This window comes from Lepidochelys kempii, chromosome 9 (genome assembly GCF_965140265.1).
Source record: "Lepidochelys kempii isolate rLepKem1 chromosome 9, rLepKem1.hap2, whole genome shotgun sequence".
Lineage (NCBI taxonomy): Eukaryota > Metazoa > Chordata > Testudines > Cheloniidae > Lepidochelys > Lepidochelys kempii.
In genome coordinates, this window is record NC_133264.1 from 16,838,429 (window position 1) to 16,855,337 (window position 16,909).

At 43.2% G+C, this 16,909-nt stretch overlaps 2 protein-coding genes across 2 annotated transcripts in view; one reads left to right on the forward strand and one right to left on the reverse strand.

Annotated features, from left to right (window-relative positions):
* Positions 1-16,909, forward strand: part of PHC3 (polyhomeotic homolog 3) — a 113,180-nt gene that overhangs the window by 51,742 nt on the left and 44,529 nt on the right. The gene's annotated exons all lie outside the window — the stretch shown is intronic.
* Positions 4,145-6,511, reverse strand: LOC140916866 (A-kinase anchor protein 4-like). Its single transcript, XM_073358754.1, has one exon. It carries the CDS (start codon positions 6,509-6,511, stop codon positions 4,145-4,147), a length of 2,367 nt encoding a protein of 788 aa, XP_073214855.1.

Consider the following 16,909-nt stretch of genomic DNA (forward strand, 5'->3'; position numbering starts at 1 on the left):
ATTACTCTTTTTGGGGGGGAAGATGTGATTCAGCAGTAATTATCACAGTTTTTAAAGGATGAGCAGTGTCTTGTGCATCATTTCACTTCTGAGGTGAACTGTTCCCAATGGTATCCCATATAAGGATTCTACTGTGACTATAGTCCATTGTGTTAATCAGCTTTCAGACCCTACCACCCTGGTGTTCAACTGCCATGACAGTGTCTACCTTTTGAGAGCTTTCTACTCATGACATGCTCCTAGTTATCTGTGCCATTGCTTCTGTGTTGGGTGTTTAGTGTTGCAAGAGTGCTATACATTCATAGATCATAGCCCTTTCCTGCTCCCATAGGTTTCCTCAGTCCTTGAAAAGTCTCCTGATGCAAAAATGAATTTAGTCTGTGTCACATGGGATCGATTGGCCACTCTGCACTATGAGTTTACTCTCTTTGGACTTCACTTTTTTTGAGAGAGAGACACTTCCCCTAATAAATTGATATGTTTGGACTATAACTCCTGAACTGTTCTAGACAGATGAAGGAAATAGAATGGTTTCTGATGCCAACAGTGTTTCTTGCAAATTCCCATCTAGTTACACGTATTAGTCATATTTCACATCACTATCTACATATGGCGATGGCTCCTCTCCTCTCCTCTCCTCCCCCTGACTGGCACAGCATAAATCCTTTATGTGTGTCCCCATCCCCTGGAAACTCAAAATGGCAGTTTAACTGGTTTTATTTCTACTTCCTTGTGTTTGGTGACTCTTGCTAGGAGTTTAGTTGTATGTTGTTCAAAATACAAGACCTGAGAGTTTTCATCTCTGCTTCCTTTCCTGGTCCTGTTAGGGATTGGACCATATGTGAGCTGTAAGGATATTGCTGGTGCTATGCCCAGCAGCCATGATGTGCTTTCAAATGACTGTGTGTCTGGCTTGTGCGTAAAATAGCTAGTCTAATAAACCACTGAAAGGCAGGTGATTTGGAGTGGTCAGTAAGTAGGAAGCTCATTGCAATGTTTTTACCTGTCCTTTCCTTCCTAATGAGCACATGTCAGGCCAGATGCTGCTGACTGCACTCTGGTTGTACTTATCTTTGAAAATGTTTGGTGGGTATACTTCCCACTTATGTTTTGTATTTTTTTAAGTGTGCAGACATTTGAAAATACAGCTTAATGTGCAACTAAGAGCTTTTGCTGTATTAAATGTTGTTACTGTTGCTCTTCCTCTTTCCCTGCAATTCAAAAAAGCAACTCATGCTGCAATGTAAAGATGAGAATAAAGAGACTTAATAAAATAGAGATATTTTCTGTTTAAAGTAGGATTAAAAGTCTTGAACAAAAATGTATCAAAAAGTTAAACAACATTTATTAATATGATTGCTAACTATTCCTCATATGTAACATCTCTAAACAGTGCTATTCTGGATATCTTTCCAAATGACAATTAGTAGTTTAAGTACAGTGTTAAATTAATGGTGATATAGTGTAACTTGTCAGAACCAAAGCAAACTTGTGTAATTTACTTGAAATTATTGTGGGGAGCAGGGAGATGGTAGTTCTGAAAGTTTGGGAAGAAAGTATGCCTTTGGTATAAAGATTTGAAAAGCTTTTAAACGGCAACCTTTTAAAAACTATTCCATTTTACATTAGTTTTCAGATGAATGTTAATATATTGTTTACTTTTCCTAAAATCCTGGTTTATGGGTCTGAAAAAACCTTAAATTCCAGGACAATTTTCCCTTAGCATCTCTCCTTTGAATCTCTGTTAAGAGTTTAAATGTTATAAGAATCATATTTACAGAGATAAACCTATGGTTGTTAGGCTCGAGAGAGTGTTTCCTTTGATTCTCAGGTGATAAAGTTAATGGTTTTGCCACATTATACGGTTTGATATCTCTCAGGCAGAAGAGAACCTTGTCAATATTCTATTGCTTTAATAAAGGAATTTGTTATGAAACCAGGGTCTTGTAGGCAGTTGTCTTGTCATTTTCCTAAAACTTTTGTATGGTGCTTGCAGTTGCATATGATTCCTATAATTTTAAAAGGTAATTGTTAAAGATACACTGCCCATTGGGGGCAGGTGGGGAGTTACAACTTCCATGTCTGCCGCTATATATGGAACCTCTCTCCTGAGCACCACCCCTTTCCTCATTTAAATACTTCCAGAAGTCCCACTTTTCTCACAGTACTTACAAGATATTACATCATCTCAACTCTGTTTTTTCATCTATTTATCTTAGGGGTGAATTGCTTGTTTGTGTGGAGAGAAAGGGCATAAGGGTACTGGACATTATGTTGGGCACTTGTGAGAGGGAAGTTGAGGAGTGTGGAGGTATGGACTTAACTGCTGGTGCACCCCCTTGTGGCTGGGAATGGCAATATAGGCTTCCACCCCTGCCAACAGCTGCTTTGGCCTTGTGGTGGTTTGCCTCTTCTCATGACTCAGCCCTCTGTCCATGGTTAGTTTGACCCTTCCAGGGTAAACAGAGTCCAGTAAACTCAAAGAAATATAATATAACTCTTCTCCTCTGTCTGGGCACACCCACTGCAGACTCTTCACCCTTTCCCAGGCTCTGCAGGGTGCAGAGCAATGCATCTTAGGGGGCCCAGCTCCAAACTCAGTAGTCCTCCTCCCCTTTGCACCAGGGTGTTTCTGTACTACCTTTTCCAGTGAACCAGTAGGGAAACCCAGACCCTCCCTCTTCTCCAGGTCCCAGTCCAGGAACCTGTGGCAAGTAGCTAATTTCTACTCACTCAGTATAAATAATAATAGACAATGTAAATTGTATAGGCTAATTTCATTCCTAAATATCAACTATACAATGTTCAAAAAGATGGAAGCAAAACCTGTATTCCAGGTTTATTCCAGTTGGATGCCTACTAGATATCCATTGTGTAATTAACTAATAAGAAATTCTGGTGCTAAGAAAATGTTAATTGGACACAAAAAAGCTTTAACAGCGGGAGGGATTTTTGAAGGCGGTAGTCAGGGTGGGGAACAGTATTTAGAAAGCATCTGATTAATTTGTTTTGTACTGTTGTTTATAAAAGTCAAGGCAAGAACTAATCCTTATTTTGCATAATTTCCTACTTGGGAAATCTTCAAAGATTTGTAGTAATTGGTTACTGCATCCTCTCATCTCTCCACTCTCCCAATATAAGATGTGTTTCTAAACTCCATTTTTGCCGTGTTTTACAATACATGCTGTCTACAGAAGTAAGAACTTTGAAATAGAGACTCACTAGGGCAAGTGAGAAGCTTACTGTGAAGGGATCTATACCGTCTTCCACAGAATCTAAACTTTTTTTTTTTTTTCAAATAATGAAATTTCTAGCCCTTAAAGTTTTGAAGACATCTACTTTACTAAACAGTACCAGAGTGAAATTAATAAGACTATGGTCAGTTTCACGACTACTATTTGGAAGACAGTGGACAGCAGTAAAATTGGCAAAAATGATCTTAATGTGATGCTGCTTGAGGAAGTTCTGAGTAACAGCACAGGCAAGCACTGGGGTTATTCACTGTGAAGGAAGATTTTAAAAATAGCCTGGGAGAGTGACAGAGAAGTGGAGACATTTTTCCCTTATTCCTTGCAGGAGCTAGTAGTCTTTGAAAGGGAGAAGACACAGAAAGCTCCTTTTCTGTCCAAGATGGGGGTGGAGTTTCCAATCTATCAGACACCAACTAGTCAAAGATTGATATGAAAGATAAAATGTCCAAGCAGTGTCCAGAGACAACACCCTGGTAGAAATCACAAAAACTATCCTTTCCAAGATACTCTAGAAAGGCTTCTAACAAGGAACCTCTCTGATGGACCCTCCCCCCCCACCCCCCTTACTGCTCCACTTTGCCTCCCATCTTTTAATTTCCTCCTCACCCCACTCTAGTTTTCATATCTACCTGTGGGGAAGCAGGTTTATTGCTCTGACTAGTGCCTTGTATTTCTCACACTCTGTTGAAGTGCTTAATAAAATAGTCTTCCTTTTTAAAATTTTTTTATTGATGATCTTGCCCAGCTAGTGTATGACAACCTGTTGAATTCAATGCAGTGTTGTCTCTTGCAAATGAGTTGTGATGTTCTTATTTGTTGCGCCAGCAAAGATTTGATTTAGGCGCTTGGGCTGGGTCAAAGTAACATGAGAGGGAGGAAGAGTCGGCACTTGCTTACAGGTTAGCAAGCAACCAGTCCATCAGCCCACTACGAGGCATGTTTCCCACAGCGGCATCCATCTGTTGTTTTTCAAAGTACCTCATTACCTCTTGGAGAATATCCCCAACACTATAGTTCTTCTTGGCTGCTTTTTCAGCCAACAGAGGAAGCTTCTTCAAATCCCCTTCATTTTCATTCATGAATGACAGGTTGGGCACGTTGAAGTGGGAAGCAGCCATCCACTGGAGGATAGCCTGGAGTTCTTTGTTCAGTGTGCTGCTGTTGGTATTCTGGTTGTTCACTATCACTTCAGAACCAGATGATGAACCTGATAGCTGTTTTCCATTACCCTTGGATTGTGAATTTCTCCTGGGTGCTGCTGGCGTTTTTGAGGATGAAGCACCATATGCATTTTGTTCGTCCAACAGGTCACCTATAGCTAAATCTGGGCTGTTGTTTTTGGCCATGAATAGACACAACTTCATTACAGATTCCACCAGTTGATCAATAAATTGCTTGTTCATCTGATCCATATTGTCAAACTGATCCATGGCTGAATTGGGCTGTTTAGATAAGGCCTTTTTGCTGCACTTGCTATCATTGGTGGCAGCCTCTTTATAATTCTTGTTTGTTTCACTGGAATTGTCATCTATATTGAAACCAGCCTCACATAAGACCTTCTGGATGATTGATAACAGGATACTTGATATGTCCCCCTTTTGGGAGTCAAGTTGTTGGTGGTCATTCTTTGCCCCTGAGTACCTTGATCCAGCAGCCATTGAAAGGGACTTGGAACTATGGCTGCTCCCAGCCTTTTCAAAATGAGAATCACGAGAAACATATCCAAATGAACTGGCACCTGATTCACATGCTGAGTCTTTGCCATTTGTCTGTTGTAATAGATGTTGTTGTATCAACATTAATGCAGTCACAATGAGGTCTTTTGCGTACTTATCCATTGAGCAATGCTTTTCTGAAGCTTTGCTTGATGATGATTGACCCTTGCTGGCTCCTCGGTCTTTGTCCTTCCCTTGGTTATGCATTTCACTTTTCATTGCTGTAAATTGCATGCCTTGAGATTTGCTGTCTTGGGAGCCTGTTTTAAGTGATGTGTATGCTAGGCTTTGAGACCTGGACTGCTTATCATCCCCTGCTAGGGCTTTAAACAGGCGTTTCACCATTGCTTCCAAAATTTCAGTAGACTTTTGACTTCCTATGTTGAAAAGATTTTTCTTCACTGTGGAAACGAAATCAGAGTCTGTCATGAGCACCCCTGTGACATTATGCAGATTTTTCATGGTTGAGTCTATCAAGTCTGATATGACATCTTTGGTATGTTTGAGGATTACTTTCTTCAAAACTACGCAAGCTGGGGTTGTCTTACCATCCTTCCTTTGGACTTTCATGGTCTTCATAAATGAGAACATCATGTCTGAAGCAACCTGATTTGCATAAACCATTAACCCTTTGCTTACAGAAGTACCAGAATCATCCTGCCCAGACTGTTTTGCTTGCTGACACATTTGTTTATCTCCAGGTTTTCCTCCCTGTTTATAGCCATTTTGATTAGACATCTCACCATAGAAGAGCGATGTTCTATTAGAACCTGAAGTATCTTCCCTCTTGGTAGTCTTTTCTTGAGATGGTCTGGGGGATGATAGTTTACCCTGGGGGTCCTGTGTGCTTGCTTCAACAGCTTCATTCACCATTTGTGATGCGATTTTGCTCACAGAACCACGGGAATTGTTATTTTTCCCTGAACCATGAATCCCCTGACGTATAAACTTACTGGCAGTGCCTTCCAATTTATCTGTGATCTCTTTACGAGCCATTTGAACAACCAAAGAACAGAGCTTATTTACATAGTATGAAACATCATCTGGATCTCTCTTTCCCTTTTGGGCACCGGCAGACTTTAAAGATGTGTCACTGTTCTGGGACAACGATGGATCATTGAAGGTTTGGCTAACTTTGCGTTTCTGAGGGGCATCTGAAGGGGTCAGTGCATGCTGGAATCCAACTGCATATTTCTGAAGGTCATTGTTGAGCCAGCTCACAACGCTGAGTTCATCAGTTGAACCTTGTTTGAAAAGACATACTGCTCCTTCAGTTTTAGAATGATTTTGCTTCTCATTGTCCTTTATTACAATGACTTCTTTTTCCTCCAGATTGCCCAGATCAAGTTCATTTGAAGGTTCAGACATGCTGCTGGACTGGCTAGCAGCTTTCTTTGCTTTTGAATCTTTGTCTTTTACATTTAGGCTGGAGACATCTACAAAACAGATCACTTTCCGGTCCTGGTCCTTCTGTTCATCAGGGTTGTAGAGGTCTACTTTACACACACCTGCCTGGCTGTGTAACCAGTCAACTTCCTGAGACATCTTTGCAGGTTGATAATAGGACCGTACCCAGGACCGTAGAGTGTTCTTTTTTCAGTTGAGCTGCTGTGATGACCCTGCCAGACTCGAGATGTTGCCTCCTCTCTCAGCTTTCCATGCTCTTCTACTGCCAGATGGGATCTTCACCTGTGTTGACTAATGGTTTCTATAGCAGCAGTGACATCATAAAGAACCAGTTTCACCAACAACCAATGATGCGTTGGCAATGCTTTAGCAGTGGACTGCTATACATTTTTTTTCCTTTAGCCTGTATTAAACCTGTGTCCTTTGGGTTTGGAGGGTGTTTTCCGATAGGTGCGCTGAGGGAATGGAGACTCTTTGTGTTTTGTTTTCCATATAAACAAAAACACTTTTTCGTAAACATAAACAAGGAGTCAGCACCACTTAACAAAGAAACTTGCATTAAGCTGCATTTTCTGGATATACTGTGAATATATTGATAGTATAAGACAGAGGTTATCTTTTGATTAGAAGAGGGAATGAAGATGGTGGTAGTCTCATGGTGTTCTCCCTGAGGTGGTGACATCACAAAGATCAGTGCTCACCAATAATAGCTGAACAAAAAACCTCTAGACTTGAAAAGTGTCTTATTTCTCTTTCCATTCCCCACTTTTTTTCTCATTCTCCTTTTCTCTTCCCCTCTTTTCCTTTTGTCTTCTTCCTTCCTTTTTTTTCTTAGGACTAGCCTGTGTATCTTTCTTTTTTCCTCTACTCTGAAATAAAATAAAATCTTTAAATCGAAACACAGGGAGTGTGACTGAGATTATAAAACCAAACTAGTTCCTAATCCCTCTATTGTCAGATGATTGAAAAATCATAACATCGTAGGAATTATATTGAGAAAAGACTTTTTGTCATCTGATCTATCTCTCTGCCAGTGCAGGATTGTTCCCTAATAAAATATTTACCATAGGTTTGTGAGATTAATATTAAATCTCCCTGGTGACATTTCTGTTTGTAGATTATTGCATACCTTGTAGGTCTGGAAAGAATGGATGCTCTTGTTAAATCACTGCACTGGTACTCGGGAGATCTAGGTTCAGTTCTCAGCTTTACCACAGATCTCCTGTTAGATCATGGGCAAGTCACTTAACCAGTCTGATTCTTAATTCCCAGTTCCCCATCTGTAAATTGGGGATAACTCTTCCTTTCTTTCACCTTTTCCCTGTCTTGTCTAGTTGGATAGTAAGCTCTTCGGGGCTGTGTCTTACTACGTGTATGTACCATGCCTCGCACAATGGGACTCCAATCTAGGTTGGGTCCTCTAGGTATGATTATACTACAAATAATAATTACATACATACATATCTGTCATTGTCAGCAGTTGAGTATTTTGTATAATACTCATAACAGCGGCAATTTTCTTTCCATTATGTGGGTTTTTTTCCAGCTCAGTTTGCCTTTGTTATTGTCTACAACATAATTGTATAAAACATTTTGTTCAAAAATATTGCCCAATATTTCACAACTAATTAATGTATAGCACCAGATACCAACTAAATATGTAGATTATAGTTCATTTGACAGATAACAGGTGTAACATGATGCAGAAAAAGTGGGGTATCCTGGTCAAGTACAGGTAGTAGAGTCATAGAATCATAGAATCATAGAATATCAGGGTTGGAAGGGACCCCAGAAGGTCATCTAGTCCAACCCCCTGCTCAAAGCAGGACCAATTCCCAGTTAAATCATCCCAGCCAGGGCTTTGTCAAGCCTGACCTTAAAAACCTCTAAGGAAGGAGATTCTACCACCTCCCTAGGTAACGCATTCCAGTGTTTCACCACCCTCTTAGTGAAAAAGTTTTTCCTAATATCCAATCTAAACCTCCCCCACTGCAACTTGAGACCATTACTCCTCGTTCTGTCATCTGCTACCATTGAGAACAGTCTAGAGCCATCCTCTTTGGAACCCCCTTTCAGGTAGTTGAAAGCAGCTATCAAATCCCCCCTCATTCTTCTCTTCTGCAGGCTAAACAATCCCAGCTCCCTCAGCCTCTCCTCATAACTCATGTGTTCCAGTCCCCTAATCATTTTTGTTGCCCTTCGCTGGACTCTCTCCAATTTATCCACATCCTTCTTGTAGTGTGGGGCCCAAAACTGGACACAGTACTCCAGATGAGGCCTCACCAATGTCGAATAGAGGGGAACGATCACGTCCCTCGATCTGCTCGCTATGCCCCTACTTATACATCCCAAAATGCCATTGGCCTTCTTGGCAACAAGGGCACACTGCTGACTCATATCCAGCTTCTCGTCCACTGTCACCCCTAGGTCCTTTTCCGCAGAACTGCTGCCTAGCCATTCGGTCCCTAGTCTGTAGCTGTGCATTGGGTTCTTCCGTCGTAAGTGCAGGACCCTGCACTTATCCTTATTGAACCTCATCAGATTCCTTTTGGCCCAATCTTCCAATTGGTCTAGGTCCTTCTGTATCCTATCCCTCCCCTCCAGCGTATCTACCACTCCTCCCAGTTTAGTATCATCCGCAAATTTGCTGAGAGTGCAATCCACACCATCCTCCAGATCATTTATGAAGATATTGAATAAAACCGGCCCCAGGACCAACCCTTGGGGCACTCCACTTGATACCGGCTGCCAACTAGACATGGAGCCATTGATCACTACCCGTTGAGCCCGACAATCTAGCCAGCTTTCTACCCACCTTATAGTGCATTCATCCAGCCCATACTTCTTTAACTTGCTGAAAAGAATACTATGGGAGACCGTGTCAAAAGCTTTGCTAAAGTCAAGAAACAGTCATTTAGGCCCAGGGGATAAAAATATAAAAGCTTCCATAAGAATTAAATGCTGGCAAAATTCTGGAACCACTAACATAACTGAATACTCTCTGAAATTAAATAATTTAAAGTATCATTTATATTTAGAAATAGTATTTCTTTTCTCTTTTCTTTGATACCTTAGTTCACTGGGTATGTGGAAAATGCCTCTCGTTGCCTGGTAACCATGCATATATCCATTTTAGGTTGATGTCAAACTGATAAAATTTGGTTGCCTGAAGCTAGGCACAGGTATCCAGGTAAAAGTGATCTAATTGTTTGGGATATTGTGTTTAATTCTCATAATGAATCTCAAAACAGGAGCAGAAGGGGTTCAGAGATGAGCAACCAAATTGATTGCAGGCATGGAAGTGTTTTTGGAAGGATGAGAGATTGAAAAGTTTGGGATTGTTTAGAGAAGAATAGTAGAGAACATGGAGATGTATAAAATAGTGAACAGTGTATTAAAGATAAACTGGGGGTGTGTCTGTTTATTCTTTCTCGTAATATGTGAACAAGGAGACATGAGATGGAATTAAAAAGATCACATTTGAAAAGTGTAAAAGAAAATACTTCAAAATTGCTATGAGATATCATTGATGCTAAGGACTTTATAGGATTCACAAAAGGATTGAATATTACTGGTGGGGATGTAGTGTTGCCTCTTATTAAGGTTGCATGACACTTCCCATTGTAAGACCCTGTTTTCAGTAGCTTATAATTTTTGCAAAACTTTTACCATTTAAGTTGAAACTTTCCATGCTGGGTGTCTGCCCCAAGCACTCTCTTTCTATCTCTGTTTGTGTTTGTTGAAATCTCAGTCCAAATGGTTGTCATTTCCAAGAAAAATATGTTGGTTTGCCCTGGTAAAAAAATTCTTAATATTTCCTTTGAGAAGCTCTAGAGTACACATGCTTTGGAGCAGAGAGTTGAAAGGAGGTAATCTTTATATCAGGGATGTACCTTTTGCTATCCCTGTGAAAATCCACTGAAATTTGACCAAAATATAAACCTTTGGAAAAATAATCGGTTTTCACGTTCTCACTAGAGACTTGTCAGAGCTTATCAGCTAAATTCCCCAAAGAGTCTCCTTGCTCCAAGCAGAGTAGAAGGGGAAAATCTGGACTGGGGTGTTGCTGTGGGTAGGCTTGGGTCCTGACACCATAACTCCTAAGTGTGTCAAATTGGGCACCCAAAATGAATGGAAACTTTTCACTTAATCTCTTTGTATCTCAGTTCCTCACCTGTAAAATGGGGATAATACCACCTCCTCACCTCACAGGGGTGTTGTGAAGATTGATTAATTATTTGTGAAGCATGCAGATAATATAGTGATGAACACCATAGAAAATCCCAGGAGGAAATTAATAATTCTGTCTTCAGAGCAGGGTTTGAATAGTGTGCAATAACTAAGACATGGGGCCACACAATGAATAATGAGAAGAAAAAAAATATTGAAAGGCTGCTCATTAACTGAGTGCCATCTATCCTGTGCACTGAATGAAACAGGTTCCTGGAGAAAAATAGTATGTGGTCACGTAATTAAAGAGTGTAGTGTAATGCATATGGACAAGAAGGCTGAATGAAGGTTGCAGTTCTGCAGATGTGGCATTTGCCGCATTGTGCTCCAGAAGCTGTCTTCATTTTTTAAAAATGGTTTCTATCCCTTGTGGTTGCAAAAACAGTGAATAGTTAAAGTCGATTTCTTAAAGTGCTCTTAAAGTCTATTTCTTTACTCCACCCCCGATGAAGGGATTAGTGCTGAAATCGGCCTTGCTGGGTCTAATTTGGGGTACTGTGGACACAATTCGACAGTATTGGCCTCCAGGAGCTATCCCAGATTGCTTAGTTGTGACCGCTCTGGACAGCGCTCTCAACTCAGATGCACTAGCCAGGTATACAGGAAAAGGCCCGCGAACTTTTGAATCTCATTTCCTGTTTGGCCAGCGTGGCGAGCTCACCTGCATAGATCACCATGCAGAGTCCATCATCACAGGAGACCATACAGTCCCAGAGTCACCAAAGAGCTCCAGCATGGACCAAACGGGAGGTACAGGATCTGATTGCTGTATGGGGAGATGAATCGGTGCAGGCAGAACGCTGTTCGAAAAGACGAAATATTTGAAAAAATCTCCAATGGCATGAAGGACAGAGGCTATAACAGAGACCTGCAGCAGTGCCGCGTGAAAATTAAGGAGCTCAGGCAAGCCTACCAAAAAACCAGAGAGGCAAATGGCTGCTCCGGTTCAGAGCCCCAGACATGCTGCATGCCATTCTAGGGGGTGCAGCCACCACTACCCCAACCCTATACTTTGACTCTGTCCAAGGAGTGAGAGGCAATATGGAAGCGGGTTTTGCGGGCGAGGAAGTTGAGGAGGAGGAGGAGGTTGTAGATAGCTCACAGCAAGGAAGTGGAGAAACCAGTTTCCCCAGCAGCCAGAATCTCTTTATCACCTTGGACCTGGACCCAGTTCCCCCTGAACCCACCCAAGGCGGGCTCCTGGACTTTGAAGGCAGAGAAGGGATCTCTGGTGAGTGTACCTTTGTAAATATTATACATTGTTTAAAAGCAAGCGTGTTTACTGATTAATTTGCCCTGGCATTTGCGGCCAGTACAGCTACTGGAAAAGTCTGTTTAACGTGTCTGGGGATGGAGCGGAAATCCTCCAGGGATATCTCCATAAAGCTCTCCTGGATGTACTCCCAAAGCCTTTGCAAAATGTTTCTGGGGAAGGCAGTCTTATTCTGTTCTCCATGGTAGGACACTTTACCACGCCAGGCCAGTAGCACGTAGTCGGGAATCATTGCAGAACAAAGCATTGCAGCGAATGGTCCCGGTGTTTGCTGGCATTCAAACAACATCCGTTCTTTATCTCTCTGTGTTACTCTCAGGAGAGTGATATAATTCATGGTCACCTGGTTGAAATAGGGTGGTTTTAGTAAGCGGACATTCAGAGGTGCCCGGTCCTGCTGGCAGTTTGCCTGTGGCTGAACAGAAATTTTCCCCGCTGTTAGCCACGCAGTGGGAGGAGGGGTGAAGCCATCATCCCAGAGAATTGGGTGTGTGTGGGCAGGGGAGAAGGGGGTTAGTTGGGTTTCTGCTGCACATGAACCCGGAAACCGCAGCTCCTCCTTTTAAAATTGCCAACCCATTTTTAATGGCCAACCCAACGGCTACTTCGTATGGGAAATGAGGGCGCTGCTATTTGAAGCCATTCCCACATGTTATGAGGGTTAAAGAAGCCAAAGGACTGTGGCTTACCATGGCTGCCTGCAAGCCGAATTCTGTTACTCAGCCCTGCGTGAGAGATCTCTCACACCAAACCGGCATACCCTCAATAAGAGGCAAAATGCAACCTTGAAATGAAATGCAATGTGCTATGTAATGTTAACAGCAAGGTTTACCGTGAAAGAGTGTACCCATTGTTCTATAAAAGTGTCTTCTTAACTACCACTCTCCCTTTTTTTTTTTCCCTCCACCAGCTGCATATGTTTCTCCTTCCCAGAGGCTAGCGAAGATTAGAAGGTGGAAAAAACACACTCGCAATGAAATGTTCTCTGACCTCATGCTGTCCTCCCACACTGACAGAGCACAGCAAAATACGTGGAGGCAGACAATCTCAGAGTGCAGGAAAATACAATATGACCGCGAGGAGAGGTGGTGGGCTGAAGATGGCAGGTGGCGTTGGCTTCCTGAAAGAAGACAGGAGTCAATGCTCAGACTGCTGGAGGATCAAACTCATATGCTCCAGCGTATGGCTGAGCTGCAGGAAAGGCAGCAGGAGCACAGACCGCCACTACAGCCCCTGTGTAACAAACCGCCTTCTTCCCCAATTTCCATAGCCTCCTCACCTAGACGCCCAAGAACGCGGTGGGGGGGGCCTCCGGCCACCCAGCCACTTCACCCCATAGGATGACCAAGCAACAGAAGGCTGGCATTCAATAATTTTTAAAGTTTTCAAGTGCTGTGTGGCCTTGTCCTTCCCTCCTCCACCATCCCATCCGGTGCTTCCCTCCTCCATTAGCCCTCCCCGGGCTACCTTGGCAGTTATCCCCCTGTTTGTGTGATGAATAAATAAATAATGCATGAATGTGAAGCAACACTGGCGTAATTGCCTGTGCAAGATCGAAGGGGGGAGGGGAGGGTGCTTAGCTTACAGGAAAGTAGAGTGAACCTGGTGGGGGAGGGGACTCCATCGAGGAGAAACAAACAGAACTTTCACACCATAGCCTGACCATTCCTGAAACTAGCTTTCAAAGGTTCTCTGATGCGCACTGCATCCTCCTGTACTCTTCTAACCGCCTGGGTGTCTGGCTGCACGTAGCCAGCAGCCAGGCGATATGCCTCAACCTTCCACCCCGCCATAAACGTTTCCCCCTTACTCTCACAGATATTGTGGAGCGCACAGCAAGCAGTAATAACAGTGGGAATATTGGTTTTGCTAAGGTCTAAATGACTCAGTAAACTGCGCCAGCATGCTTTTAAACACCCAAATTCTACCACCATTCTGCACTTGCTCAGCCTATAGTTGAACAGCTCCTGACTACTGTCCAGGCTGCCTGTGTATGGCTTCATGAGCCATGGCATTAAGGGGTAGGCCAGTCCCCAAGGATAACTATAGGCATTTTAACATCCCCAATGGTTATTTTCTGGTCTGGAAAGTAAGTCCCTTGCTGCAGCTGTTGAAACAGACCAGAATTCCTGAAGATGCGAGCGTCATGTACCTTTCCCAGCCATCCCACTTTGATATTGGTGAAACGTCCCTTATGATCCACCAGTGCTTGCAGCACCATTGAAAAGTACCCCTTGCGGTTTATGTACTCTCTGCCTTGGTGCTCCGGTGCCAAGATAGGGATATGGGTTCCGTCTATCGCTCCACCACAGTTAGGGAATCCCTTTGCAGCAAAGCCATCCACTATGACCTGCACATTTCCCAGAGTCACTACTCTTGATATCAGCAGCTCAGTGATTGCGTTGGCTACTTGCATCACAGCAGCCCCCACAGTAGATTTGCCCACTCCAAATTGATTCCCGACTGACCGGTAGCTGTCTGGCATTGCAAGCTTCCACAGGGCTATTGCCACTCGCTTCTCAACTGTGAGGGCTGCTCTCATCTTGGTATTCTTGTGCCTCAGGGCAGGGGAAAGCAAGTCACAAAGTTCCATGTAAGTGCCCTGACTCATGCAAAAGTTTTGCAGCCACTGGGAATCGTCCCAGACCTGCAACACTAGGCAGTCCCACCAGTCTGTGCTTGTTTCCCTGGCCCAGAATCGGCGTTCCATGCCATGAATCTGCCCAATTGACACCATGATGTGCACATTGCCGGGGCCTGTACTTTGTGAGAAGTCGATGTCCATGTCCTCATCACTCTCATCACCGCGCTGCAGTCGCCTCCTCCTCACCTGGTTTTGCTTTTCTTGCAGGTTATGATTCTACATATCATGCTGGATAATGCGCGCGGTGTTTATAGTGCTCATAATTGCCGCGGTGATCTGAGCAGGCTCCGTGTTCCCAGTGCTATGGCGTCAGCACTGAAAAAAGGCATGAAACGTTTGTCTGCCATTGCTCTGATGGAGGGAGGGGCGACTGACAACACGGCTTCCAGGATTGGCTTCCAGGGAATTAAAATCAACAAAGGGGGTGGCTTTGCATCAAGGAGAAACAGAATGGCCCCCTCAAGGATAGAACTCAAAACCCTGGGTTTAGGAGGCCGTTGATTTCACGGAGGGAGGGAGGAAAGGGGGAGAAAATGAATACAAAACAAATCTGGTCTATTTCTTGTTTTGATCCACTTCATCTATCTTTATAGATCTTGCTGGCAGCAGACGGTGCAGTACGACTGCTAGCCATGGTCATCTCCTGGGTGCTCGGCAGAAAATGGTGCAGTATGACTGCTGGCCATCGTCATCTCCTGGCTGCTCATTAGAATACGGTGTAGTATGACTGCTGTCAGGACTGAATCGCCATGAAACTTAAAAGTGACTGAGTCACTCCCACGTTTGCCCAGGTGCCCCTGACCGACCTCACTGAGGTCGGCTAAAAGAGCACCCTGGATTATGGTGACAATGGCTACCAGTCATACTGCACTGTCTGCTGCCAAAAGGGAATGAGCTGCTGCTGTGTAGCAATGCAGTACCACGTCTGCCAGCACCCAGGAGACATACGGTGACGGTGAGCTGAGCGGGCTCCATGCTTGCCATGGTATGGCGTCTGCACGTGTAACACAGGAAAAAAGGCACGAAACAATTGTCTGCCGTTGCTTTCACGGAGAGAGGGAGGGAAGAGGGGGTCCTGACAGTATGTACCCAGAACCATCCGCAACAATGTTTTTGCCCCATCAGGCATTGAGATTTCTTCACGGAATTCAAATGGGCGGCAGAGACTGTGGGAACTGTGGGATAGCTACCCACAGTGCAACGCTCTGGAAGTCGACGGTTGCCTCGGTAATGTGGACGCACTCTGCTGACTAAATGCATTTAGAGCATATGTGTGGGGACACACACAATCGACTGTGTAAAAATGCTTTCTACAAAGCCGACTTCTATAAATTCGACCTAATTTTGTAGCCTTAGAGTCAGATATTTTTCCAAGATGCCACAAAATTTGGCATTTTTGTCATGGAATTGGCCACTTTGTTGCAGCCATGTGCCTCATGTATTGTTCTGTCTCGCAGCCATGCCTAGACCTTCCTGTAGTTGCCTCTTGATTTCCAGCTTTCCCTCTGGATTACAGAATACACTCCTTGCATTGTTGCATGTATCCAGGCAGCCAGGGATAGAGGAAACAGGTTAGTCCAGTTTACAATCAGGGAGCAGTAGGCTGGGTTGCCTGGAGAATGGCACAGCAGCCAACAACTGGAGAGCTGGAGATGTGAGTTACTGAAACTGGCTACCAACTCTCCTTTCTCCAGCACGAATTGCAGAGAAAGAGCTTCTGAGCTAGATTGCCTGGATAACATTGTGGGAGCTGAGATCTGGGTAGAGACCGGGCCACCTAAAGAACATAACAGAAAAATCCATTGTCAAAAATAATCATTTTTGAAAGTAATCATTGACTAATTTTATGTTCCATGAGACATAGTTATGTATATTGTGCATCAAGGTGGGAATAAAGGGTGTTTCATTGTGACAGAATAAATTAACGTTGCACAATTAGAGGGCTCGCCACGGAATTTAAGGATGCTTTCAGAAGAATATGGTCCTGTTTTGTGACACAGGACCCTGACTAAAGTTAAACAACCTCTCTTAATATACACATGTTGGTGATTGTGTCTTTACAGTATTGAAAAAATGCAATAATGTATCTCTTTAAATTGTAAAGAAACAGCAATATTGGAGCAATTTGTCAGACTCCAAATCAAATCAGAGAAAAGTTGTTTTCCAACCATTACAGTTTCTTTTCAAAAGACTGGAAAGAATGGAGGCCTTTGCCATAAAGCTTGTAAAGATCAGCACTTGGAAAATATTTCCTTTGTCATCAGTTTAAAGCTGAATTGAATGGTAGTCTTCTGTCTTACCTGAAATTATGTGATTTGTAAAATGCCCTGATACTAACTTGTGTAGTTTTTTTTTTTACAGATATGTTGGTATCATTTGATGAAATGCA